The sequence below is a fragment of the Hypanus sabinus genome, unplaced genomic scaffold, assembly GCF_030144855.1.
Source record: "Hypanus sabinus isolate sHypSab1 unplaced genomic scaffold, sHypSab1.hap1 scaffold_1229, whole genome shotgun sequence".
Classification (NCBI taxonomy): domain Eukaryota; kingdom Metazoa; phylum Chordata; class Chondrichthyes; order Myliobatiformes; family Dasyatidae; genus Hypanus; species Hypanus sabinus.
In genome coordinates, this window is record NW_026779291.1 from 23,027 (window position 1) to 48,672 (window position 25,646).

General features: G+C 47.7%; 1 protein-coding gene across 2 annotated transcripts in view; it reads right to left on the bottom strand.

Moving 5' to 3' along the window:
* Positions 1-2,692: 2,692 nt before the first annotated feature.
* Positions 2,693-25,646, bottom strand: part of LOC132386620 (NACHT, LRR and PYD domains-containing protein 3-like) — a 34,464-nt gene continuing 11,510 nt past the window's right edge. Inside the window, exons 1-7 of one of the 2 annotated variants that reach the window (XM_059958915.1) lie at positions 23,318-23,364; positions 19,830-19,921; positions 18,082-18,248; positions 15,292-15,463; positions 15,128-15,193; positions 8,855-10,604; positions 2,693-3,103 (exon numbers count right to left, since the gene is read on the bottom strand). In XM_059958915.1, coding sequence (XP_059814898.1) covers positions 3,013-3,103; positions 8,855-10,604; positions 15,128-15,193; positions 15,292-15,463; positions 18,082-18,248; positions 19,830-19,839 — 2,256 coding nt within the window. In that variant the 5' untranslated portion in view covers positions 19,840-19,921; positions 23,318-23,364 and the 3' untranslated portion in view covers positions 2,693-3,012. Of the gene's footprint in view, positions 3,104-8,854; positions 10,605-15,127; positions 15,194-15,291; positions 15,464-18,081; positions 18,249-19,829; positions 19,922-23,317; positions 23,365-25,646 lie in introns of those variants that run through there. The other variant, XM_059958916.1, reaches the window with a different exon arrangement.

Genomic DNA, 25,646 nt, shown 5'->3' on the forward strand with positions numbered 1-25,646 from the left:
AGAGATCCCACAGGAGGAAGGTGGACGGGGCCGAGAGATCCCACAGGGGGAAGGGGGACGGGGGGGAGAGATCCCACAGGAGGAAGGGGGACGAGGAGGAGAGACCCCACAGGAGGAAGGGGGACGGGCAGGAGAGACCCCACAGGAGGAAGGGGGACGGGGAGGAGAGTCCCCACAGGCGGAAGGGGGACGGGGAGGAGAGACACCACAGGAGGAAGGGGGACGGGGAGGAGAGACCCCACAGGTGGAATGGGGATGGGGAGGAGAGACCCCACAGGAGGAAGGGGGACGGGCAGGAGAGACCCCACAGGAGGAAGGGGGATGGGCAGGAGAGACCCCACAGGAGGAAGGGGGACGGGCAGGAGAGTCCCCACAGGAGGAAGGGGGACGGGCAGGAGAGATCCCACAGGAGGAAGGGGGACTGGGAGGAGAGACCCCACAGGAGGAAGGGGGACGGGGACGGGAGATCCCACAGGAGGAAGGGGGACGGGGAGGGGAGATCCCAAAGGAGGAAGGGGGACAGGGAGCTGAGATCCCACAGGAGGAAGGGGGACGGGGAGGGGAGACCCCACAGGAGGAAGGGGGACGGGGAGGGGAGACCCCACAGGAGGAAGGGTGACGGGGAGGATAGACCCCACAGGAGGAAGGAGGAAGGATACGAAACCCCACAGGAGGAAGGGGGAGTGGCCGAGAGACCCCACAGGCGGAAGGGGGTCGGGGAGGAGAGACCCCACAGGAGGAAGTGGGACGGGGAGGAGAGACCCCAAAGGAGAAAGGGGGACGGGGAGGAGACCCCCACAGGAGGAAGGGGTACGGGGCCGAGAGACCCCACAGGAGGAAGGGGGACGGGGAGGAGAGATCCCACAGGAGGAAGGTGGACGGGGCCGAGAGATCCCACAGGGGGAAGGTGGACGGGGACGAGATCCCACAGGAGGAAGGGGGACGGGGAGCAGAGATCCCACAGGAGTCAGAGGGACGGGGAGGAGAGATCCTACAGGAGTCAGGGGGACGGGGAGCAGTGACCCCACAGGAGGAAGGGGGACGGGGAGCAGAGACCCCACAGGAGGAAGGGGGACGGGGAGCAGAGATCCCACAGGAGGAAGGGGGACGGGGAGGAGAGACCACACAGGAGGAAGGGGGACGGGGAGGAGAGACCCCTCAGGAGGAAGGGGGACGGGGCCGAGAGACCCCACAGGAGGAAGGGGACGGGGAGGAGAGACCCCAGAGGAGGAAGGGGGACGGGGAGGAGAGACCCCACAGGAGGAAGGGGGACGGGGAGGAGAGATCCCACAGGAGGAAGGAGGAAGGGGACGAGATCCCACAGGAGGAAGGGGGATGGTGAGGAGAGATCCCACAGGAGGAAGGGGGACGGGGAGGGGAGATCCCACAGGAGGAAGGGGACGGGGAGGAGATATCCCACAGTAGGAAGGGGGACGGGGAGGAGAGACCCCACAGGCGGAAGGGGGACTGGGACGAGATCCCACAGGCGGAAGGGGGACGGGGTGGATAGATCCCACAGGAGGAAGGGGGACGGAGAGCTGATATCCCACAGGAGGAAGGGGGACGTGGAGGGGAGATCCCAGAGGAGGAAGGGGGACGGGGCCGAGAGACCCCACTGGAGGAAGGGGGACGGGGAGGAGAGACCCCACAGGAGGAAGGGGGACGGGGAGGAGAGACCCCACAGGAGGAAGGGGGACGGGGAGGGGAGATCCCAGAGGAGGAAGGGGGACGGGGAGGAGAGACCCCACAGGAGGAAGGGGGACGGGGAGGAGAGACCCCACAGGAGGAAGGGTGACGGGGAGGAGAGACCCCACAGTAGGAAGGGGGACGGGGCCGAGAGACCCCACTGGAGGAAGGGGGACGGGGAGGAGAGACCCCACAGGAGGAAGGGGGACGGGGAGGAGAGACCCCACAGGAGGAAGGGGGATGGGGAGGGGAGATCCCAGAGGAGGAAGGGGGACGGGGAGGAGAGACCCCACAGGAGGAAGGGGGACGGGGAGGAGAGACCCCACAGGAGGAAAGGGGACGGGTAGGAGAGATCCCACAGGAGGAAGGGGCCGAGACCCCACAGGAGGAAGGGGGAAGGGGCCGAGAGACCCCACAGGCGGAAGGGGGTCGGGGAGGAGAGACCCCACAGGAGGAAGGGGGACGGGGAGGAGAGACCCCAAAGGAGGAAGGGGGACGGGGAGGAGAGACCCCCCCAGGAGGAAGGGGTATTGGCAAGAGAGACCCCACAGGAAGAAGGGGGACGGGCAGGAGGGACCCCACAGGAGGAAGGGGGACGGGTAGGAGAGATCCCACAGGAGGAAGGGGGACTGGGTGGGGAGATCCCACAGGTGGATGGGGGATGGGGAGGAGAGATCCCACAGGAGGAAGGGGGACGGGCAAGAGAGACCCCACAGGAGGAAGGGGGACGGGCAGGAGGGACCGCACAGGAGGAAGGGGGACTGGGAGGAGAGACCCCACAGGAGGAGGGGGGACGGGGAAGAAAGATCCCACAGGAGGAAGGGGGATGTGGAAGAAAGATCCCACAGGTAGAAGAGGAATGGGTAGCAATCTCCGAGGAGGAGGATGTGAAATGTGGAAACCATAGACAGGGTGCAGAGGAGATTTACAAGGATGTTGCCTGGATTGGGGAGCATGCCTTATGAGAACAGGTTGAGTGAACTCAGCCTTTTCTCTTGGAGTGTACAAGATAATGAGAGGCATTGATCATGTAGATAGTCAGAGTCTTCTCCCCAGGGTTGAAATGGCTAGCACGAGAGGGCATAGTTTTAACAATGGGCTGCTGGAGGCGAAAACTTTAAACTCCAGGATGGCTACATGGAGCTTAGAAATATAGAGCACTATGGGTAAAACCGAGATAATTCTAAGGTAGAAAAATGTTCAGCACGGCTTTGTGGGCCGAAGGGCCTGCATTGTCCTGTATGTTTTCTGTGTGTCTACTGATCACATTCATTCTCAGTGTCAGACACCCAGTGACTGTAAACACAATCTCCCACAGTCTGGTACTTACCACAGTGTCTGTATTTTACACTCCGGGTTCCTCAGAGCCGCAGACACCAGTTTCACTCCTGAATCTCCCAGGTCATTATGCCCAAGTCTAAACACAAACAGACAGATTGATAAACAAACTGATTCAAACTGTGGGTCTGGGGGAATTTCTGTCACTCGGATATTTCAGGAAACATTAAACTGTCCAGTGAATCACTGATCGGAGTTCCCATCACTGTCACTGTCCCTCACTGCCCAGCTCCAGTGTATTTACCGAATGTCGGTAATTTCGTCTGTCGGTGTGACCCTCTAAACCCCACATATACTGTCCCATTCCCCAATGGAGAGAAAAGTGTTTCTGACCGAAATGCAGAAATGTCAATGGGACACAGCGAAATAGACCCACCCAAGCTAAAGGAATGGGGAAGAGAGATCCCACAGGAGGTAGGGGGTTGGGGAAGAGATCCCAGAGGAGGAAGGGGGATGGGGAAGAGAGATCCCACAGGAGGAAGGGGGAGGGGGGGAAGAGATCCCAAAGGAGGAAGGGGGATGGGGAAGCGAGATCCCACAGGAGGAAGGGGGTTGGGGAAGAGATCCCACAGGAGGAAGGGGGATGGGGAAGAGAGATCCCACAGGAGGAAGGGGGTTGGGGAAGACAGACCCCACAGGAGGAAGGGGGATGGGGAAGAGAGATCCCACAGGAGGAAGGGGGTTGGGGAAGACAGACCCCACAGGAGGAAGGGGGATGGGGAAGAGAGATCCCACAGGAGGAAGAGGGATCGGGAGGAGAGATCCCACAAAAGGAAGGGGGATAGGGAAGAGATCCCAGAGGAGGAAGGGGGATGGGGAAGAGAGATCTCACAGGAGGAAGGGAGATGGGGAAGAGAGATCCCACAGGAGGAAGGGGGATAGGGAAGAGAGATCCCAAAGGAAGAAGCGGGATGGGAGAGAGAGATCCCACAGGAGGAAGGGTAATGGGGAAGAGATCCCACAGGAGGAAGGGGGATGGGAGAGAGAGATACCACCAGAGGAAGGGGGATGGGGATGAGAGATCCCACAGGGTGAAAGTGGATGGGGGAGAGAAATCCCACAGAAGGAAGGGGAATGGGGAAGAGAGATCACATAGGATGATGGGGCATGGGGAAGAGAGATGAGACAGGAGGAAGTGGGTGGGGAAGTGAGATCAAACAGGAGGTTGGGGGATGAGTAGGAGAGATCCCATTGGAGGAAAGGGGATGCTGAGGAGAGATCCAACAGTTGGAAGGATGGGGGAGTGGGAACAGAGAGCCCAGAGGATGAAAGGGGGATGGGAAAGCGAGATCTCACAGGAGGATTGCTACCTGTGCCACGTGCTAGTGAGGCTAGAAATAGGAAGATAATGCAGCTAAATACATGGCTGAGGGGATGATGCATGAGGGAGGGGTTCACGTTTCTGGACAATTGGGCTTTCTTCCAGGGGAGGTGGGACCAGTTCGAATTGGACAGTTTGCACCTGAACTGGAGGGGAACTGGAGGACTAACATCCTGGCCGGTAGGTTAGCAAGTTCTGCTCCGGGGGTTTTAAACAAGGTTGCAGGGGGAGGGGAACCAGAGTGTTAGAGCAGATAGTGAGGTGGTGGAGGATAAGGGTCATGCGAGGACTGCTTCTATAGACAGATATCAATGGTTTGTATGTGATAGAAATGTTCTCAGGTGCATCTATTTCAATGCAAGGAGTATTGCAGGTAAGGCAGATGAGTTTAGATCGTGGATTGGCACGATGATATCGACATTATTGCTATTAGTAAGACTTGGTTTGCAGGAGGGTCAGGACTGGCAGCTTCATGTTCCGGGTTTCCATTGTTTCAGATGTGATAGAGGGGAGGGATGAAAGGGGGCGGAGTGGCATTACCAGTCAGGGGAATATCACAGCTGTGCGTAGACGGGACAGCCCGGAGGGTTCATCTACAGAGGCCATATGGGTGGAGCTGAGGAACGGGGAAGATGTGACCACACTAATAGGGTTGTATTATAGACCGCCCAGTAGTCAGAGAGAATTCGAGGAGCAAATCTGTAGAGAGGTAGCACACCAATGTAAGAAACAGAAAGTCATAATTGTAGGGGATTTTAACTTCCCACATATTGACGGGGACTCCCATTCTGGGAAAGGGTTAGATGGCGTGGAGTTTGTCAAATGTGTCAGGAAAGTTTTCTAAATCAATACATTGAGGTATCAACGAGAGAGGGTGCAGTACCTAATCTCCTATTAAGTAACCAGACAGGTCAGGTGACAGAAGTATGTGTCGGTGAACATTTTGGGTCCAGTGACCATAATGTCATTAGTTTCAAGATAATGATGGATGAGGATAGGACTGGTCCGCCAGTTAAGGTTCTGAATTGGAGAAGGGCCAATTTTGTGGAAATGAGAGAAGATCCGGGAAGAGTGGATTGGGATAAGTTGTTTTCTGGCAAGGATGTGTTCAGTAAGTGGAACGCCTTCAAGGGTGAAATTTTGAGAGTGCAGAGTTTGCATGTTCCTGCCAGGATTAAAGGCAAAGTTAACAGGCAGAGGGAACCTTGGTTTTCAAGGGATATTGGCGATCTGCTTAAGTAGGTGTTTAGCAGCTATAGGAAACAAGGAACAAATGAGGTACTTGAAGAGTATAGAAAATGTAAGCAAATACTAAAGAAGGAAATCAGGAAGGCAAAAAGAAGACATGAGGTTGCTTTGGCGGATAATGTGAAGGTAAACCCGAAGGGTTTCTACAAGTATATTAAGAGTAAAAGGATAGTAAAGGACAAAATTGGTCCCCTAGAAGTTCAGAGTGGTCGTCTCTGTGTGGAGCCTCACGAGATGGGGGAGATCTTAAACAGTTTTTTTGCGTCAGTGTTTACTCAGGAAACTGGCATAGCGGATATGGAATTAAGGGAAACAAACAGTAGTGTCATGGAACATATAGAGTTTAAAGAGGAGGAGCTGCTTGCTGCCTTACAGTGAATAAAGGTAGATTAATCCCCCGGGCCTGACGTGATATTCCCTCGGACCTTGAGAGAGACTTGTGTAGAAATTGCAGGGGCCCTGGCAGAAATATTTAAAATGTCCTCAGCCAGGGGTGTGGTGCCGGAGGATTGGAGGGTAGCTCATGTTGTTCTGTTGTTTGAAAAAGGCTCCAAAAGTACACCAGGTCATTACAGGCCAGTGAGCCTGACATCAGTAGTAGGTAAATTATTGGAAGGTGTTCTGAGAGATCGGATATACAAGGATTTGGACAGCCAAGGGCTGATAAAAGATAGTCAGCATGGCTTTGTGTGTGGTAGACCATGTTTAATGAATCCTGTAGTGTTTTTCGAGGATGTTACCAAGAATACATATGAAGGAAAGGCTGTGGATGATGTCTACATTGACTTTTGTAAGGCCGTTGACAAAGTTCCACATAAAAGGTTAGTTCTAAAGGTCCAGACACAAGGTATCCATGGAGAGGTTGTAAACTGGATTTGAATTGACTGTGTGGGAGAAGACAGAGAGTGGTAGTGGATGATTGCTTCTCAGACTGGAGGCCTGTGACTAGTGGTGTGTCTCAGGGATCTGTGCTGGGACCATTGTTGTTTGTTGTCTGTATCAATTATCTAGATGATAATGAGATAAATTGTATCAACAGGTTTGCGGATGACACTAAGATGTAGGCATTGTGGACAGCGAGGAAGGCTTTCAAAGCTTGCAGAGGGATCTGAACCAACTGGAAGAATGGGCCAGAAAATGGCAGATGGAATTTAATGCAGACAAGTGTGAGGTGTTCCATTTTGGAAGGACAAATCAAGGTACGACATACACGATAAATGGTAGGGCACTGAAGAGTGCGGAGGAACAAAGGGAGCTGGGGGTTCCGATACATAATTCCCTGAAAGTGGCATCACAGCTAGACAGGGTTGTAAAGAAGGCTTTTGGCATCCTGTCATTCATAAATCAAAGTACTGAGTATAGGAGTTGGAATATTATGGTGAGGTTGTATAAGACATTGGTGAGGCAAAATTTGGAGTATTGTGTGCAGTTCTGATCACCTAACTATAGGAAGGATATCGGTAAGTTTGAAAAAGTGCAGAGAAGATTTACTAGGATGTTGCCAGGTCTTCAGGAGTTGAGTTACAGGGAAAGATTGAACAGGTTACGACTTTATTCCTTGGAGTGCAGAAGAATGAGGGGAGATTTGATAGAGGTTTACAATATTATGAGGGTATAGACAGGGTAAATGCAAATAGGCTCTTTCCACATAGATTAGGAGAGATAAATATGAGAAGACATGGCTTCAGCGTGAAAGGGGAAAGGTTTAGGGGGAGCATTAGGAGGAAATTCACTCAGAGGGTGGCGAGAGTGTGGAACGAGCTGCCATCTGATGTGGAAAATACGGACTCACTCTTAAGCTTTAAGAATAAATTGGATAGATACATGGATGGGGGAGGACTGGAGGGTTATGGACTGGGAGCAGGTCAATGGAACTAGCGGAATAAGGTTTTGGTACAGACTAGAAGGACCGAATGGCTTGTTTTCTGTGCTGTAGTGTTCTATGATTTTATGATTCTATGGGGAGGAGAGTTCCCACAAGCAAAAGGGGAATGGGGATGGGGAAGAGATCCCACAGGAGGTCGGGGGATGGGGAAGGGAGATCCCACAGCCGGCATGGGAGTGTGGAAGAGAGATCCCACGGGAGGATGAGGCATGGGGAAGAGAGATCCCACAGGAGGAAGGGGGATATAGACAGAAAATAAACAGGATGAAGGGGGAAGGGGTTAAGAGATCGGCCAGGAGGAAGAGGGATGTGGAACAGAGTTCCCACAGGAGGATGTGGGATTGGGAAGAGAAATCTCACAGGAGGAAGGGGGTCGGGGAAGAGAAATTCCACAGGACAATGGGGCATGCCAAAGAGAGATCCGACAGGAAGAATTCGATGGGGGAGAGAGATCCCACAGGAGGAAAGGGTATGGGGAAGAGAATTCCAACAGCAGGAAGGGATAGGGAAGAGAAATCCATAGAAGGAAGGGGGATGGGGAAGAGCAATCTCACAGGAGCAAGGGGGATGGGGAAGAGAGATCCCACAGGAGGAAGAGGGATGGGGAGGAGAGATCCCACAAAAGGAAGGGGGATAGGGAAGAGAGATCTCACAGGAAGGGTGGTGGGGTGTGTGGACAAGACATCCCACAGGAGGATGAGGAAAGAGTAATAGAGAGTCCACGGGAGGAATGGGGATGGGGGCGAGATTCCAAAGAATGGAAGGGAGATTGGGATGAGAAGTCCCACAGGAGGATTCCAATGGTAAACGATAATCCTACAAGACGAGAGGACGCAGACATTTTTTGTACGTGTGTGTTGGGTCTGAACAGAGGCCCAGAGGAGATGCGCCCTCGCTCTTTGTGTATCTGGAAGTGAGCAAAGTCACACACGGGGAAGGGCAGTGGGAGGACAATCTCACAATGGTATTTCTTTCCTTCTCACTGGGACAGTCTGCTGACGGTCTCTTGTCCCTCACCGGGAAGGGGTTGTGCATCTCTGACCCACCTGCTACAGTCAGTGTCGGTCTGGGTGTCAGTAACAGTGAGAAGGAACATTGTCAATGGACGTGCCACAGGCAGCGAGAAACACGGCCATTCCTGTGATTTACTACCATTCAACCAATGGTAGTTGTTCACTGATCTGATGAAGTCTCCAACATCCCTTCACAAGGAACCACAGAACCCTCCCGTCCTTGGGGAATTACTGACTGATCCCCTGGGCATTTGTCACAATTCTTCACAATCTGATTTACTACAAATTTACCAAAATTCCTTTACATTGAAACAACACAATGGAACAGTTTCACAGATCAGAGTGAGAGATAAATCAAGTTACCTCAACTCCTGGCACTTATGCAACCCGGGTCCCAGCCGCTGTATTCCCTCATACTGAATGTGGCAGTTCTCCAGGTCGAGCTGTTTTATTGTATCACAGAGTCCGATGACATGAGACAGGACCGCGCAGTCAATCGGGGTCAGTGTCATTCCACTGAGTGAAATCCTTTCCACAGATCCCAGTGCGGCCTGAGCCAGTCCACGATTCTGAGACTCAAACAGATAGTGCAATGTGTTCAGGAGGCTCCTTTTACCAGCTTCACTCCTTGTGTTTCCACTTCGGCGTTTAACCTCCTCCTTCACCCAGTCAATCACCCGGCAGGTTGTTTCATGAGGAAATGGACCCAGAAACTCCACCAGACCCCGAGCTGTCATTGGGGAGGAGAGACCAGCAACAAAACGGAGAAATACCTCAAATCGCCCATCCCTCACGCAGTGGGCTTCAGTGAGGAGTTTCATGATATCTCTGCCATCTGGGATCAGGAATTGTGCGACTGCAGCTACAAACTCTTGGATGGTGAGGTGTGGGAATGTGTACACCACGCTCTGGGCAGAATCCTCTCTTTCCAAAAGCTCCATCAGGAACCCGGACAGAAACTGGGAAGGCTGCAGATTGTAGTTGATCAAATCTCCACCTGTAAACACAATCTTCTTCTCCGACACTCCTCTGAAGGCCATCTGACCAACTCTGAGTAACACATCACGGGGGTTCTCAATCTCACGGCCATGGTTTTTCAGGATGTTGTAAATATAGTAGGAGTACAGTTGGGTGATGGTCTTGGGAACTCGCTGCGGGTCCCTGACTCTTTGTGTGAAGAAGGGGCCCAGTACCAGAGCAAGGATCCAGCAGTAGGAGGGGTTGTAGCTCATGGTGTACAGGATCTCGTTCTCCTTCACGTGTTTGAAAACTGCTTCTGCCTCCGTCTGATCTTCAAAATACCTGATGAAATATTCCTTCCGTTCCTCACCAACAAATCCCAGGATTTCAGCCCAGACACTGATATCCGCCTTTTCCAATAAATGTAACGCAGTGGGGCGGGTGGTCACCAGCACTGAACACCCTGGGAGCAGCTTGCCCTGGATTAAACTATACACAATGTCAGACACCTTGCACTTGAATTCAGGATCTGTGCACTGTGATTCTGTGTCTCTCCGACCATCAACAAAGTTGATTTTGTCCTTGAATTCATCCAATCCGTCGAATATGAACAGCAGTCCCTCTGTCTGTTTCCAGATCTCTCCCAGGATATTCCCAAAGTAGGGATAATGATGCAGAATCAGTTCCTTCAGGTTTATTCTGCAGTTAATGGTGTTTAAATCCCGGAATTTGAAACTGAAGACAAACTGGAATTGTTGGTATATCTTCCCCGTGGCCCAGTCGTAAACAATCTTTTGTACCATTGTTGTTTTCCCGATCCCTGGGACTCCGGCCACTGCTGCGGACATCCCTGATTTGTTTCCAAAGAAATATCTTTGCAATTTTTGAACAAAGCTCTTCTTGAATAACTGATCAGTACGGATTTTTTCCAGCTTACCACGGAGATCTTTTTCTCTCCACTCCTCGTGGTCTCTGCCTCTTGCCAGCAGCTCATGTTCCACCAGTCTCCGATCTCGAACAGTAGAAATGACCGTGAGCTCAGCGTATCGATCAACCAGCTGGAAAACCTTCACCTTCTCCCTCATCAGGATCGTGTTCACTCTCAGTTTTTCAGTCTCTGTCCGCAGAGTCTCCTTGTGTTTCTGTTGAACATCTTAGGACGGACAGAAATAGGTTGTCAACGCCTGATCTGATGAACATGGAGCTCACAACATATACTGGTTAAACACACTGTTTGGGTGAAATCGGGTGATCAGAGATTAGAATGTTTGAAAGTGAACGACGGCCCAGAAACAGTTCTGATCTGACTCTGATCCGCTGTTAAAGGCTCCACTCTCCCCTCTGTTGGTAGTTTGCAGATTCCCCGGTGTTCCAGCGAGCACCAAGTGCACACGTGATTCTGGAGAGGAGAGTGTTGTGTGGAGAGGGTGGTTTCACTGCTTTCACTGCTCAGCTTCTGCTGAACTGTGCAACCCTACAGAGGGTAACAGTGGGGGAGGGGGGCATTTACTTGTTCTACTGACTTTTACTTCTCTCACAATGGAACCCATGTTCTTGACACTCCTTTAGGATTAAGCTGTCTGTACTGCGCCTCAGAAAAGGAACATAATTTCTGTTTCCTTTTCCAGGCTGAGCCAGTCACGATGTGACACACCCCGCACTGGTCTACAGTCTCTTATTCTCCGAGGAGCTGGTACATGAACCCAGGCAATTTCCCGATGATGTGTGGAAGAGCTGGAAGCTGAAGAGGATGGCAGTGGTAATAGGAAGAGAATGAGGTGGCAGAAAAATGTGTGGCAGAGCATTTGGAGCAGGGAGCAGGAATTCAGATTTCTGGATAATTGTTACCACTTCCGGGGCAGGTAGGAGCTGTACAAAAGGCACGGGTTGCATGTGAATCCGATGAGGACCAATACTCTTATGGGCAGATTTACTGGAGCTGTTGGGAGTGTTTTACCCTAAAATGGCCGGGGGACCGGAACTAGGACAATAGAACTGTGGATGAACCAGCAGTTTCACAAGTAGATGATGGGTTTAAGATGAATGTTAGGGTGGACAAGCCAATGAATGTTTTCAAATACAGAGAGAGCAAACTGTTAAATTGTACTGCATAGACAGCATTCAAAAAGGCGCAGATGCAGGACTGAACGCCTTGTGTTTAAATGCACGGAACATTCAGAATAAGGTGGACGAACTTTTGGCGCAATTAGAGATTGGTCATTATGATGTCGTGGGCATCACTGAGTCATGGCTGAAAGAAGACCATAGCTGGGAGCTTAACGTTTAAAGATTTACGTCTTATCGAGAGGACTGGCAGGAAGGCATAGGCGTTCGTGATGTGGCTGTGCTGGTTCAAGGTGGAATCACATCTGTAGAAAGAGGTGACATAGGGTTAGAGAATGTTGAAGCTTTGTGGGTGGAGATAGGAAACTGTAAGAGTTAAAAAAAAAGCTTTATAGGGACCCTATATTGGCCTGAAAATAGCGAATGTGTGGGGTTGAGATTGCAAAGGGAGTTGGAAAAGGCGTGTGTTAAAGCCAATGACGCAGTTGTAATGAAGGACTTCAATGTGCACGGGGAATAAGAAAGTCAAACGAACGTCAGGAATCAGATTGCAAGAGAGGGAATATATTGAATTCCCACGCGATTGCGTTTCAGAGCAGCTTGTGCTTGAGACAACTCAGTGAAAGGCTGTCTTTGATTGGGTGTTGTGTAATAACCCTGATCTTATGAGGGAGCTTAATGTAAAAGAACCATTAAGAGATAGTGATCATAATATGAGTGAATTCATAATACCATTTGAGAGGGAGAAGCATAACTTACAGTATCAGTATCGCAATGGAATAAAGCGAATTACAGAGGCACGAGAGAGAAGCTTTCCCAGGTAGATTGGAGAAGGATACTAGCGGAGATGGCTGAAGCTTTTTGGAATAGGTCTCAAGTTGCAGGATGGATACGGCCCACGGAGGAAGAAGTTCTAAAGTGACACGTGCAGGCAACCATGGGTGACAATGGAAGTTAAGGATTGCATAAAAGCCGAGGAAAGGGCGTACAAGATAACAATAGTCATCTAAAAAAACTATAAGTAGGGAAAAGATGAAATATGAGGACAGCAAAGCCAATAATATAAAGCAGGATAATAAACACTTTCTTTCAGTTACATAAAGATTAAAAGGGAGGTGAGAGTCCATGCTGGAACACTGGAGAATGTGCACTCTGCATATTTCTTCACTGTTCTAGACGCTAGCAGTCTGCGAGTGACAGGCAGTAGGAGTGAGTGCCATTGCTATCACAAAAGAAAAGCATCTCGGCATACTGAAAGCTCTTCAGGTGCAAAGTCACCTGGGCCAGATGGACTGCATCCCAGAGATCTGAGAGAGGTTGCTGAAGAGATGACGGATGGATTGGTCATGATCTTTGAAGAATCACTTTATTCTGGCATGGTCCCGGAGGACTGGAAGATTACAACTGTCACTCTGGTCTTTACGAAGGGAGGAAGGCAAAAGAAGGAAAATTATCGGCCAGTTAGCCAATCCTCAGCGACTGGGAAAGAGTTGGAGTCTCTTATTAAGTTTGAGGTTTCGAGGTGCTTGGAGACTAATGACAATATAAGTTTGCATGGTTTCTGTTGGAATTCATCCTGGAAGTAAGAAGCAGGGTGGACAAAGGAGTCAGTGGATCCCATTTACTTGGATTTTCAGAAGGCATTTGATAAGCTGCCGCACAGGAGTCTGCTTAACCAGATAAAAATCTATGGCGTCACAGGAGAGATACTGGTTTGTGCAGTGGAATTGCTGACAGGCAGCAGACAGCGAGTGGGAATAAAAGGGGCCTTTTCTGGTTGGCTGCCAGTGTCCGGTGGTGTTCCGCACGGATCAGTATTGGGACCGCTGACTTTCAGATTGTTTATCAATGATTTAGATGATTGAATGTATGTATTTGTGGTAAAGTTTGCGGATGATACAGAGATAGGTGGAGGGGTCGGTAGTGCAATTGCAACAGGACTGAGACATATTGGAAAAAATGGCTAAAAGGTGGCAGATGGAATTCATTGTTGGAAATGTATGATAATGCATTTTGGTGAAAGGAGCGGACTATTAACTAAATAGGAAGAAGTTCCAAGAATCAGAGGTGCAGAGCGACTTCAAAGGGACATCGGAGCCTCGAGCAAAACTCACAGAAGATTAGTTTAAAGGTCGAGTCTGTGGTAAAGGTGGCAAAAAAGGGAATCGAATATAAATGCTGAGCCTTTACAAGACTGTATAGTCAGGCTGCACTGCAGGTGTGTTGTCAACAGCTTTTCAGTACCTCTGAAAAGATGTGTGGTCATTAGAGAGAGTCCCGAGGAGATTCAGGAGGATGATTCCGGGAATGAAGGAGTTAACATATGGGGTGTGTTTTGGCAACTTTGGGCCTGTACTCATTGGAATTTTAAGGAATGCAAGGGAATCTCTTTTAAACCTGCAGAATGTTGAAAGGACCAGATAGGGTGGATGTGGAAAGGATGTTTCCTGTGGCAGGTGCATCCAGAACTAGGGGCCAGGGCCTCAAAATTGAGGGGCGATCCTTTACAACAGGTAAGGAGGACTCTTTGAGCCAGAGAATAATGACTGTCTGTAAGGCTCTGCCTCAGACTGCAGTGGAGGCCGAGTCCATGGATGTAATGAAGGCAGAAGTTCCTGATCGGTCAGGGCATCAAAGGATATGGCGAGAAGGCAGGTGTATGGTGTTGCGTGGAATCGGGGATCAGCCATGATGGAATGGCGGAGCAGACTGAATGGCTGAATGGCCGAATTCTGCTCCCATGTCATGTTCGTATGGAGGAATAACAACAAATCTCGGCTCCACTTTGGATCAGAGGTGCGAGATTTCCCTTGCTGGAGTTGGATGTTCCAATTGGAATCGTTTGGCTTCAGTTTTGTCAAATCTCCAGATACTCGGCCCCACAGAAAAGGTGTTGTGACAAATGCAAATTGCTTCGTGTCCTCCAGCCACAGCAACAAAACCTGTCTCTCAGACTCTAACAGTCACTAAACAGGCCTCTAAAGAGATGTATTCAGACTCTCAGAGTGAAATAACAACAAAAACCTGTCTCCCAGACTCTGACAGTCTCTAAACAGGCCTCTAAAGACACGTATTCAGACTCTCAGTGTGAAATAACAACAAAACCTGTCTCCCAGACTCTGACAGTCTCTAAACAGGCCTCTACAGACACGTATTCAGACTCTCAGTGTGAAATAACAAGAAAAACCTGTCTCCCAGACTCTGACAGTCTCTAAACAGGCCTCTAAAGAGATGTATTCAGACTCTCAGTGTGAAATAACAACAAAAACTGTCTCCCAGACTCTGACAGTCTCTAAACAGGCCTCTAAAGATACGTATTCAGACTCTCAGAGTGAAATAACAGCAAAAACCTGTCTCCCAGACTCTGACCGTCTCTAAACAGGCCTCTAAAGAGACGTATTCAGACTCTCAGTGTGAAATAACAACAAAAACCTGTCTCCCAGACTGACAGTCTCTAAACAGGCCTCTAAAGAGACGTATTCAGGCTCTCAGTGTGAAATAACAACAAAAACCTGTCTCCCAGACTGACAGTCTCTAAACAGGCCTCTACAGAGACGTATTCAGACTCTCAGTGTGAAATACAGACTTTCAGATTTCCGTTCCATCACTTACCTTTCAGATGTTTGGGCACTTCAGAGAAATCCCGTTCAGTGTCCATGTAGGCGAACTGGCCGTCACCTGTTCAAACAGATTTACCTGCATGAAGTCTGTTCTGTGTAATACTGTAAACTCATCAGCATTTACATCTGTAACACACAGTGTATTGTACACCGTACCTCGCTCCCGTATTTCATTCAATATTCTGCTCAGCTTCGGTAAATGGTGGTGCAGTTTCACAAAGGATTCCCACATCACCTTCCGGGCCCCGGAGCCTCTCTCCATCACCAGATCCAGGAGGAGTTTGGAAGCGCCCGCTCGGTTTCCCTTCTTCGCGAGCTCAGTCACGCTCTGTAATGAACAATGGGGAATATATTGAGGAACGGAGGGATGGGTTCAAATCTACCCTGAACATGGACAGACCCAGCACATTCTGCTCGTCGCAAATCACTGACAGCAATTGTTTGTAGCAGGAAAAAGAAATTAAAAGAAGTTAGCATGGCCAATGATGACTTTCTGAACGCCACAGATTGCGGGGTACTTATCCACTTGGCAAGGTTTAAACAGAGCAGTCATAGTGTGAGTGAGCCAGAGATAGAGTAGGTTATTGATGCTTTGTGTCAGAGAGGGTTCATTGAGGAGAGGCGGAGGCTTGGGTTGATCTTGGGTAATACTTCCCTTCTCTTTTTCACGGTTAGAACAGTGGGAAAGCCAGGCAGGATAGTGGGATGTTCTTCCTACAGGGTGCGGCAAGACAGGGAGACGTTCAGTGTCTCCGATAACTACACCTTCAGGAATTTCATCCAGCTGCAGCTTAATACAGAATGTGCTGAGGAATCGGAGCTGGAGCTGGGTGAACTCAGGATCATTCCGGAGGCTGAGAGATTGACTCAGGCTATACAGGGAGGGAGCTGTACACAAGGCCCGGAACACAGGGAACTGGGTGACTGTCAGGAGGGGGAAGGGAACAGGCAGCCACTACAGGAAACTCTTTGTAACAGGGATACGGCTTTCTGTTTCGGGGTATGGCCTCGCAGAGGAAAGCCACGGTGATTATGCCTCTGGCTCTGAGTTTGGCTTTGTGACTCGGAAGGGATGAGAAGTGCTGAGATTCACTGACGGGGAATAAAATGATCAGGAGAATAGACTGGAGATTCTATTTACGAGAACAGGATTTTTGGATGGTGTGTTACCAAGGTCAGTGATATCTCGTATCGACTCTGAAACTTCCTTAAGGGCAGGATGAGCAGGTCTTGGTCCACGTTGGTACCAATGACAAGAGTAGGAAGTGTGATGAGATACTGCAAAGTGATACAGATCCAAAATTTCTTGAAAGTATTATCGAAGGTAGATGGCGTTGTAAAGCTTTTTGGACATGGGGCTTTGTAAATCAAAATATTGAATACAGACGTTGGGATATTATGTCGAAGTTGATGTTTCAGAGGCTAAATTGAAGCAATGTGTACATCTACCTCCTGAAAGGATATCAATAAGATTGAACGAATGCTGAATTAAATACAGATTGTTACCAGGAGTTGAGGATCTAAGATATAGAGGAAGTGTGAATAGGCTAGGACATTATTCCATAGAGTGTCGGAGGACCATGAGAGATGTGAAAGAGATATACAAGTTTATAAAAGGTATACAGAGAGTTATTGCGAAAATGCATTTATTACTGAGGTTGAGTGAGACTGGAATTAGAGATCATAGGGTAATGATGACAGGTGAAAGGCAAAGTGAAGGGGAACCTGTTCACTCAGAGGTTGCTGAAGAGCGCGGAGCGTGCTGCCATCTTAATTAGTCGATGTACATTCAAGTTGATTATTTAAGATCAGTTTGGATAAGTTCATTCAATGGGGGAGTTTTGGACGTCTCCAGTCCGAGTTCAGATCAATGGGACTCAGATAATACGTCGGTGTGGACTAGGTGGGCAGAAGAGCCTGTTGCTGTACTGTAAGGTTTGATGACTATGACTAGGTGAAACTATGGCCGGGCCACTGTTGAGTTTTGCCAGGGTAATCCCTGGTGAACCGCAGCAGCTTCACCCTTCACTGCCAGGATCCATGAGGGGTCCAGTGCCAGCCAACAGCTGGGAACTGGCAGTGAGGAGCAGCCAGCAAACTCAGGACTATTGTGTATGTGTCACAGACCAAAGCCGACCGGTGGTAATGTTGAGTAAGAAGTTTGGACTGAAATTCTCAGCTGCCTCATGTGGAATGCAATGCTCAGTATGGTGTCTGGCTCTTCACTAATATTCATTCTAGGTGGTAAAAGGTGAACGCAGTCCAGTAGCACGTGGACCATTGGAAAGCTGTTTCCTTGTAATTCTATGTTAGCTGTAGATGTTTGGAATATTTTCAGTGGCACTAATGTTGCACTTCCCATGTTAACAGTATATGCTATGGTAATTACAAACTCAAATTGGAAGTCACAAGGAACAGAAGTAACAGAACCATGAGGCATGTTGGGATATTGATCAAAAAAAGGGTCAGCAGTTCAAATGAGAGATGACAGTCAGTGTTGAACTGACGATGGGGTTGAAGGTCGACCGAGAATGAGCTGAGAAATAAGTCACTATATATTTGATTTGTGGGAGACCCGTGGGTCATCAGGAGAACACAGATTGGTCAGTGGCCATTAAGGTCGACCATTGGGAACATGATGTGATGAGTGGTGTAGAGTGGTTATCTGTCCACTTGCAATGTCCGTCAAGTGTCACATCACTAAATTCACCAGTCAATCATTGCCTGTATACTAATCTGTCTATAAATGAATGTGATCAGAAAACTGGAGAGAGGATTGTGTTGGTTAATAAAAGTTCAGGGTTTTTCGCAAATGAAAACTCTTTTCTTGATGTTGACCACAAGCATTACAGGATTTTTACAGCCCAGAGGTGTCGTTACACCGGTTCTGTCGGTTTGTGATAGATTCAGTAGAATATACAGTCAGTGTATGTCCCTTCCACTTACGTGATACTCCTGCCCAGTGAAGTGATTCTCCCTCATTAGCATGAAGCTGACTCCCTCCACACCCTCCTCAATCGCCTGCTCCAGTCGCTCCTTGTAGAATCTCGTCAACCGAAACAGTTGGTGATCGTCACAATTTGACAGGAAGGCGGAGATGGCGGAGTTCAGATCTGTAGTCGGTCATAGAACGTAAAATAGTAGATGTACCATGCGTATGCAGACATGATGCCATTTTAAACTAATCGCATCTTCAGGAACACAGTCAATGTCCCCCGTTCCCGGCCGACTCATGAGTTCAAACGCCTCTCAGAAGCTGCTGAGTATCTGTTTCCAGTCCCTCCCACGGCAGCTCATTCCAGACACCGATCACTCTCTGTGGAAAACCTGCATCGTAAATCCCCTTTAAACTTTACCATCTAAACAGACCTGTTACCTCAGGTTTTTGTGGTGAAACTCGTCTACACCCTCTACAGACCCTCCACATCATTCTCGATTTGTGCACAATACTGAAATAGTCTCTTAACCAACGCGTATCCAGTTACAGTCTAACTTTAACAAATACCTCAACTCATCGTTAGCACACTACTAATTGTGTTGCCACCTTCAGGGAGCTGGGCACATCCATCACAAGACCCGACAGTACATCAATCTTATTATCAGTCCCAACATTCACTGTGCACATTGCTCGCGAATATGACCTCTCAAAATGCAACTTCTCACATTTGCCTGAATTATCTGTACTTGGTGACTCTCTGTTCATATTTCTAATTGGATTCTGAACACATTGACAACAGTCCCAAATTTATTCAACTCCTCCAACTCTGTAAATCAACGAATAAGTCCACCTAGTATATCATATGATTAACCTATTTGATTCACACACACGATGCATGGCGAAACAGTGATCCTTGCGAACACTACTGGTCACAGACCTTCAGCCAGAACAACGCTCCTCTCGTGCTGACTCCATTTTGTGTACCTAAGACGACTTTGAAATCAACTTACAGATTCTCAGCCCGAAACATTGAAGGTTATTTTTTTCACTATAGGTGCTTCCTGACCTGCTGAGTTCCTCCAGCATTTTGTACGGTGCCCTCTCCACTTATTATTTTATTTTACTTTAATCCTATTCGCCAAGGACATTTCATTGCTTCAGTAGCCACCCACCCCCCATATTCCCTGTGTACAATTTCTCTTGTTCACTGTCTCCTGCACCCAGCCCGTCCTCCCTCAATATAACGACCTTTAACTCGGCCACAGAAAACAAACACCGGGAACTCCCCTCACCTCCATTGTACAACAACCCGTTAATCTGGGGAGAATTCACCATTGCCCTTCCAAACAGAAAACACCTTCTGTTTCTCTCACTGGCTGTCGGAGGCATTTCCCACATCAGGGCGTACCGAATGCTGACGGAAATTCTATCTGTTCTCTCGACTGTTACATTGCCCGCTGTTGTATTCCTGTCTGAGTGTTACCCACAGCCACCTTATTTAGGGGCTCCTTCTCCTTTCACTCAGGTGAAGATTTGTGTGGTGAGGGGAGCGATTCGATCATTACCCTCGTTAGGTCCCAGCGCTGGAGCTAGTGAATTGTTCCAATGCTCATGGACTCTTTACCAGTTGGAACAATGATGGTACTTTCTCTCTGCCCCTTTATCGCCCAAGTTTATCCCTCTGAATTATTGCCGATTTGACGACACGTGTACCATGACGACAGAGTTTTAATGAGAAAGAGCCCAGTGAACATACCTGTGTCCATTCTGACTCTGACTGACGTTGGTTGATTATCGTCTGCTTGTCCGACGTCCGGGTGGAAGAAAGCCCCACCTGCTGGCAATGACCTGAATTACACAAATAAAAAAGTATGAGTCAGTTACTCTGTCCTTCAAATTTAAAACACTTTTGTAACGTCACTGCTCACTCTCCGACATTCCAGGGAGCAAATGGAGATTGGAGCAAAGACCTCCAACTGAACACAAATTTCAAGAAGATAGCAAGGAAATATAAGGAAACTTACTTAAAGGAGCGATGCATTGAAGCTGAAGAAGCCAACAGAATTGGAAAAAAGAAGAGATCTGTTGCAGAAGAATTGAGATATCATAGGAACATTTCATGTAAAATGAGCATAGGAAAAGACAAAGAAGGGAAGGACCTTACAGAAGCAAAGGGCATCAAAGGGAGTTGGCAGGAACACACAGAAGAATTGTAAAAAGATCCAACAGTGAAGACATTAGCAATGACTCCCTCATCGATCTAGAGCCAGACATTCTGGAAAGCGAAGTCGAATGGGTGTTAGAAAACATTGCCAATAATAAGGCTGCAGGTTATGACAGGATTTCAGTAAAATTGTTGAAATTTCTAAAAGGTGATGCTGTAAAAGTGTTGCATGCAATTTTCCAGCAGATCTGGGAAAATATAAACAACAAGGACGCTTTCTTCTTTTTTTGTAATCTTGTCCTCAAGTGGACTGCCCAGTTCCCCCCTTTTTTTTTGTTTTAGTTTTTAGTTTGTTTAGTGTTTTATTTCTCTCCTATAAATTGAACATTTCCAGACTTTTTTTGTATGAATTGTCAAGAGGAGTTGTGGTTCTCTGTTTATATATAATAGCCTAATATTATATTACACATGATTTAGACAGTGTATATCATTTTCTTTGTTTGTACGTTTATTCTATTATGTATTTGATATAACTTCACCTCTGATTCGTATCTATTCATATAAATTTTTTAATCAATAAAGAAAGATTGAAAATGATGGTAAATGCAGCGTATTAAACGGCGCTTACTTCTGGGGAGGGTAGCAATGGCAAATTTAGATAAAATACTGAAGTGCAGAGACATAACATTGTCTGCGAAGGACCGGAGAGTCAAGTATATAGTATTTCCAGTTGTGATGTAAGGCTGTAACAGCTGGAGTATTAATAAGGCTGAATACAAAATAATCAACGCCTCTGAACTTGGATGTTGGGGGAAAGTGTTCGCTGGACAGCAAGAAGATCCAACAAGTCAATACTTGGAGAAATACGCCAGACTGCTCACTGGGAAGCTTGAAAAGCTCAATTATTTTGACCACATCATGAGGGGACAGGATTCCTTGGAGAAGACTCTCATGTTCGGTAAAACAGAAGGCAAAAGAAGGAGAGGATGGCAGAGGCTACGATGGATAGATAATAATATTCAGGAAATGCCTATACCCTTGGGGCATCTTAGAGAGGCAGTCTCCAGTAAAGAGGCTTTGTGTGCAGTAATGCTGTTGTATTTGGCTGTGTTCATGTGTTTTCATGTATGTTTTGAATGTCTACTAAACTTGAACATAAATTGGACAATGATTGTATCATAAACAAAAAAAAAGAATGAATATAGATGTTTTCAGTCAGTAACAGACTTGTAAGTGTTGCATTTTGTCCCTAATGCAGACAGGGAGCAGCCATACTCCAAGCATCTGACCACAGAACACCCACTGGGGCAGCCTGCTGGTCCAAGGTGTGTCTGTTTACTCCATTGTTTAAACCCAGACACCTCAAACAAAAAGCAGCCACCGGGTCCCTCCAGCCCAACGTGTCAGATAGTAAGATCCTGACTTGCTGTTAAAATCACCCGACTCCGCACTTGCAGGCAACACTTTATCGGTGTGCACTAAAAATATGCTGAAGCCTTCTCCATCCGAGCTCATTCTGAGGAGATAAATCCCCTGAACTCCCACTTCAGTCCATTGCCCTGACAGCTCCGCCAATTCCTTGTTAAGGAAACTCCTTAATGACGAAGCCCATATCCCTATTGGTTGGTATGCTAAATTGGTATTTGGTTTCACCAATGAGAGACAAGTAAATGTCACGTCACTTCACGAGAGATACCGGTCACGCGCAGCATGCTTAAATCTTCTCAACGTCAGCCCGAGGGTGACGAATTTCCGCGAGAGGGCGCGCGTGGGCGGTGAGCTGGTGCGTGCGGTAGATGGGGAGACTGTAGAGTCAGTAACAGGGAACGGGGAGCGCGTCCCTCGGTCCCGTACCGTGCGGACCAGCTCACCGAGTGTGTCATGGTCGATCTGCAACCTGCTGGGATACAACATTAACACACATATCTTGATGTATGTACTTAATCAATGTATGGTTTCTTTTCACTTGAACTTATATTGGCTTACACTAATTAAACTGTCAGAACTTTTCTAATCAACACACCAAGTACATAAGTGGACCACTCGGCCTACCGAACCTGCTGCTGATCTGATTTAAACTTTCGTTACGCATTCTCCCATGTTCATTTCGTTAACACTTCAAACCCACTCTTCATAAACAAACAGAGCTTTGAATGGAATAAAAGGCTTTAATTTCTCTGGGCAGTGAGCAGAAAGAGTTCCTAACTCCCGCGATCAATATTGGCAAAAGAATAGGAGGGTAAGAGGGTGAGTGGGGAGGGGGAGGGGAAACTGTTGCTGCGATGCCCTCTCCACAGCCAATCTTTCCACAGTTTCTCTGAACATTGCATCTACCTTTATATCAACTCCTCCATCATCTGACCCAACACGCTGCTTCCCATACTGAGTTTAAACCGACTCCGGCAGCTCCAGTAGTCTTGGCTGCAAGGACATTCGTTCATCTCAAGTACAGGTATAACCCATGGCTTTGGTACAGGATCAAATGGGAACATTGCAAAACCTATTTCTGCTTAATCACAGATTCATAGGTTCTGACAATTTATTGGTAGAAAAACACGATGACGACAGGGTATGTAAATTTAAATTATTCGTTGGCATTTGCTAGTTCAGACTGAATGAAATGTGGTGCTGGGACATTTGGCTTCAAGATGGTTTGCTCCTAGCAGAGGCTTGCACGACGATATACTCGAGGGCAAGTATATCATTGCAGCTTGCAATAGACAGAGGAGTCAATGACATGTTCCTGTAGTTCATGGTAACTCCACATTTCTGCATTCACTGGAGCCGGAAGCGCTGCGGTGTCTTCTAAAGGGAGAAAATTTTCAACGCATTTTGAGATGATTGGGACCTAACACAGACAAGCAAGGAAACATCAGACCAGATAAAGAGTTTGAAATGAGCAAATAATGTGAGGAATATGCATGGCTTCACAGAGCTGATGCTGACAGCGCATCAGTAGATCTGGAATGATTGCAACTGGCACTGCTACATTTATTCCGCATCACTCCAGCTATTTCCTCTTTTCCTTGGTACAGAAATGTAATTTCTAAAGGAGTAGTGTTTGAGTAAATGAGACACACCAAACTTTCTCCTGACTTTCAATGGAAACTCTGAGTCAGAAGGGTTCTGTCGAATTGATGATCTCCGTCCTCGGGCTGGTTCACTTGTTGCTGTTGCCTCGTTTTCAGTTCTGGTTCACTTCCAGTTGTGGGCATTTCTTCCAATAACCCTCTCACCGGAGATCTAACTTCAATAAAAGAAGTAATGAAGTATGTTACTAAAACAAACGAGAACAAAGCGTTAACCTGACATTTAAATTTTGAGCGCATATGTCATGATCCGAGTGAAGAAATCTGTAACTGTTCCTCAAACTTTACAAAGCCTGATACGGGATACAAAGGAACACAGACAAAATGCTGGAGGAACTCATCAGGCCAGGCAACATCTGGATGTCAATGCTCCTCTCTTCCAGCTGCTTAGTTCCTCCAGTATTTTGTGGGTGTTGCTTGGATTTCCAGCAGCTGAAGATTTTCTCTTGCTTGTGATGGAATACAAGGAAGTCATCATTCAGTCATAGTATAAGATACAAGTCATAATATATAACAGGAGAATTATGTGATAAAGTCATTCTAGTCTTCTCCATAATCAATCATGAAGGATTATTTTCCAACACCGTATTCCTGCTTCCTGCTATAATTCTCAACCAATTTAGAAATCCAGAACATGAATATACCCAACGATAGCCTCCACCACTGTTCGTGGTGACAAATTCCACAGATCAAACAACCTTTGACTGAAGTAATGTCTCTCATCTCAGTTTTAAAGTGACGCTTCTTTATTCTGAGGCTGCACTCTCAGATCCCAGACTCTCCGTCTAATCCAGACACCCTCTCCATTCCCACTTCATGCAGGCTTGTTGTTATTCAGTTGGAAAATATTCATCCGCACCGTAACTTCAACCCCCACCCCCCAACCAACCCTAGATATGGGGGGGGGGGGGGGTGATTTACTTTTCAGCTGGTTTGGCACACCATTGTGGCCGAAGGGCCTGTTCCTGTCATGTTCTGTTCTATCTTCAGCATCCTGAGTTTCTGTTTGACTCCCACTGGCCGATAGACAGGTGAGAGTGAGGGGAAATTTCCAATTGTGAATTGATTTCCAAAACCCCGGTCTATTTCTACTGGTGCAAACACAAAACAGCCTATTTAATCACAGCCTCTTCCTGTGAGGGATGGAATGGGAACTCATTCTCTGCTTTGCTTCCAAAGAGACTTCAGAACTAAACATCTGGGCACAGAACAGAAATACTCACTCAACATCTCATAAACCCTGACAACTTGATTCCCTGATTCATTTTATCTGGTTCAAGACATGTGTGGTATTCCAGGATCCAACCTCAGAAGGTCACAGCCCGCACATCTTTTCCACATCTCACACTGGGTGTTCCCGCATCTCACTCTGAGAGATTCACGCTACTAATATCCAGCCACCTGAGACGTCTGCTTAATTACGGAAGGAGTAACATCCAGCCGCATCTGTAAAAGCACCAACGTGGACCGAAGCCCAAACACTGCCAGTCCCATATTCCTGGAAACCACATCCCAAGATTGCATCGCAAGCACCAACTCTCCCAGGGCTCTTTGCTGCCGGTAATATGCGGCAGCGTCTCAGCTAATCCCAATTCAAAAACTTACACTCCCACACCAACCCGTGACAGAACTGGAGCCTGATGATCCTCTTTCTAGACGGGGATTAGCTGTAAAACATGGGCCTTGGACCACAAAGAGGGTGCTGATACATTTTAGCTTGTTCCCACAGTTACATTGAACACAGTTGTTCATTATTTTATTGAGTGTGGTGTAGCACAGGTCAATTAGCAGCCACTTTCCCCGTCGTGTAACAGGAAGAAAATGTTTTAAATATAAAATTGAAAATATAGCATTGGTAACTCAGTACAGCAGATTTAATTTTGTTCTTTTGATGCAGAAATGATTGACTGACTGCAAGATGTTTGACACACTGAACAGAATTGCATAAATACAATCCCTACAATCTTCTTCATTCCATCCCGGACAGTAAACGCTCGAAGCATCCTCGTATCTGAGGCCACTCTCTCTCCGCTGGGAGTCAGCAACCAGAGAGCGAGAAACATGTTCAACACTCTCTGCAGCTCTGGTGAGCTGTTGCCCTGGTGACGGAGGAAGTGACTCGCAAAGATAACCGAGCGGGGAAACAACAAACTCAGTGTGACACGTTCTCGGTTTCATTGTGAAAAAGGTGAACTGAACATTCAGCCTTTTTGTAATGGTGATACTAAAATTCCAGTGGTTGTATTCACCCTTTCTGGGTGCATTCAGTAGTTTCATGGTAGTTTCAGCTCTACAGAGCTCTCAGAAGTGCAGACGCTGG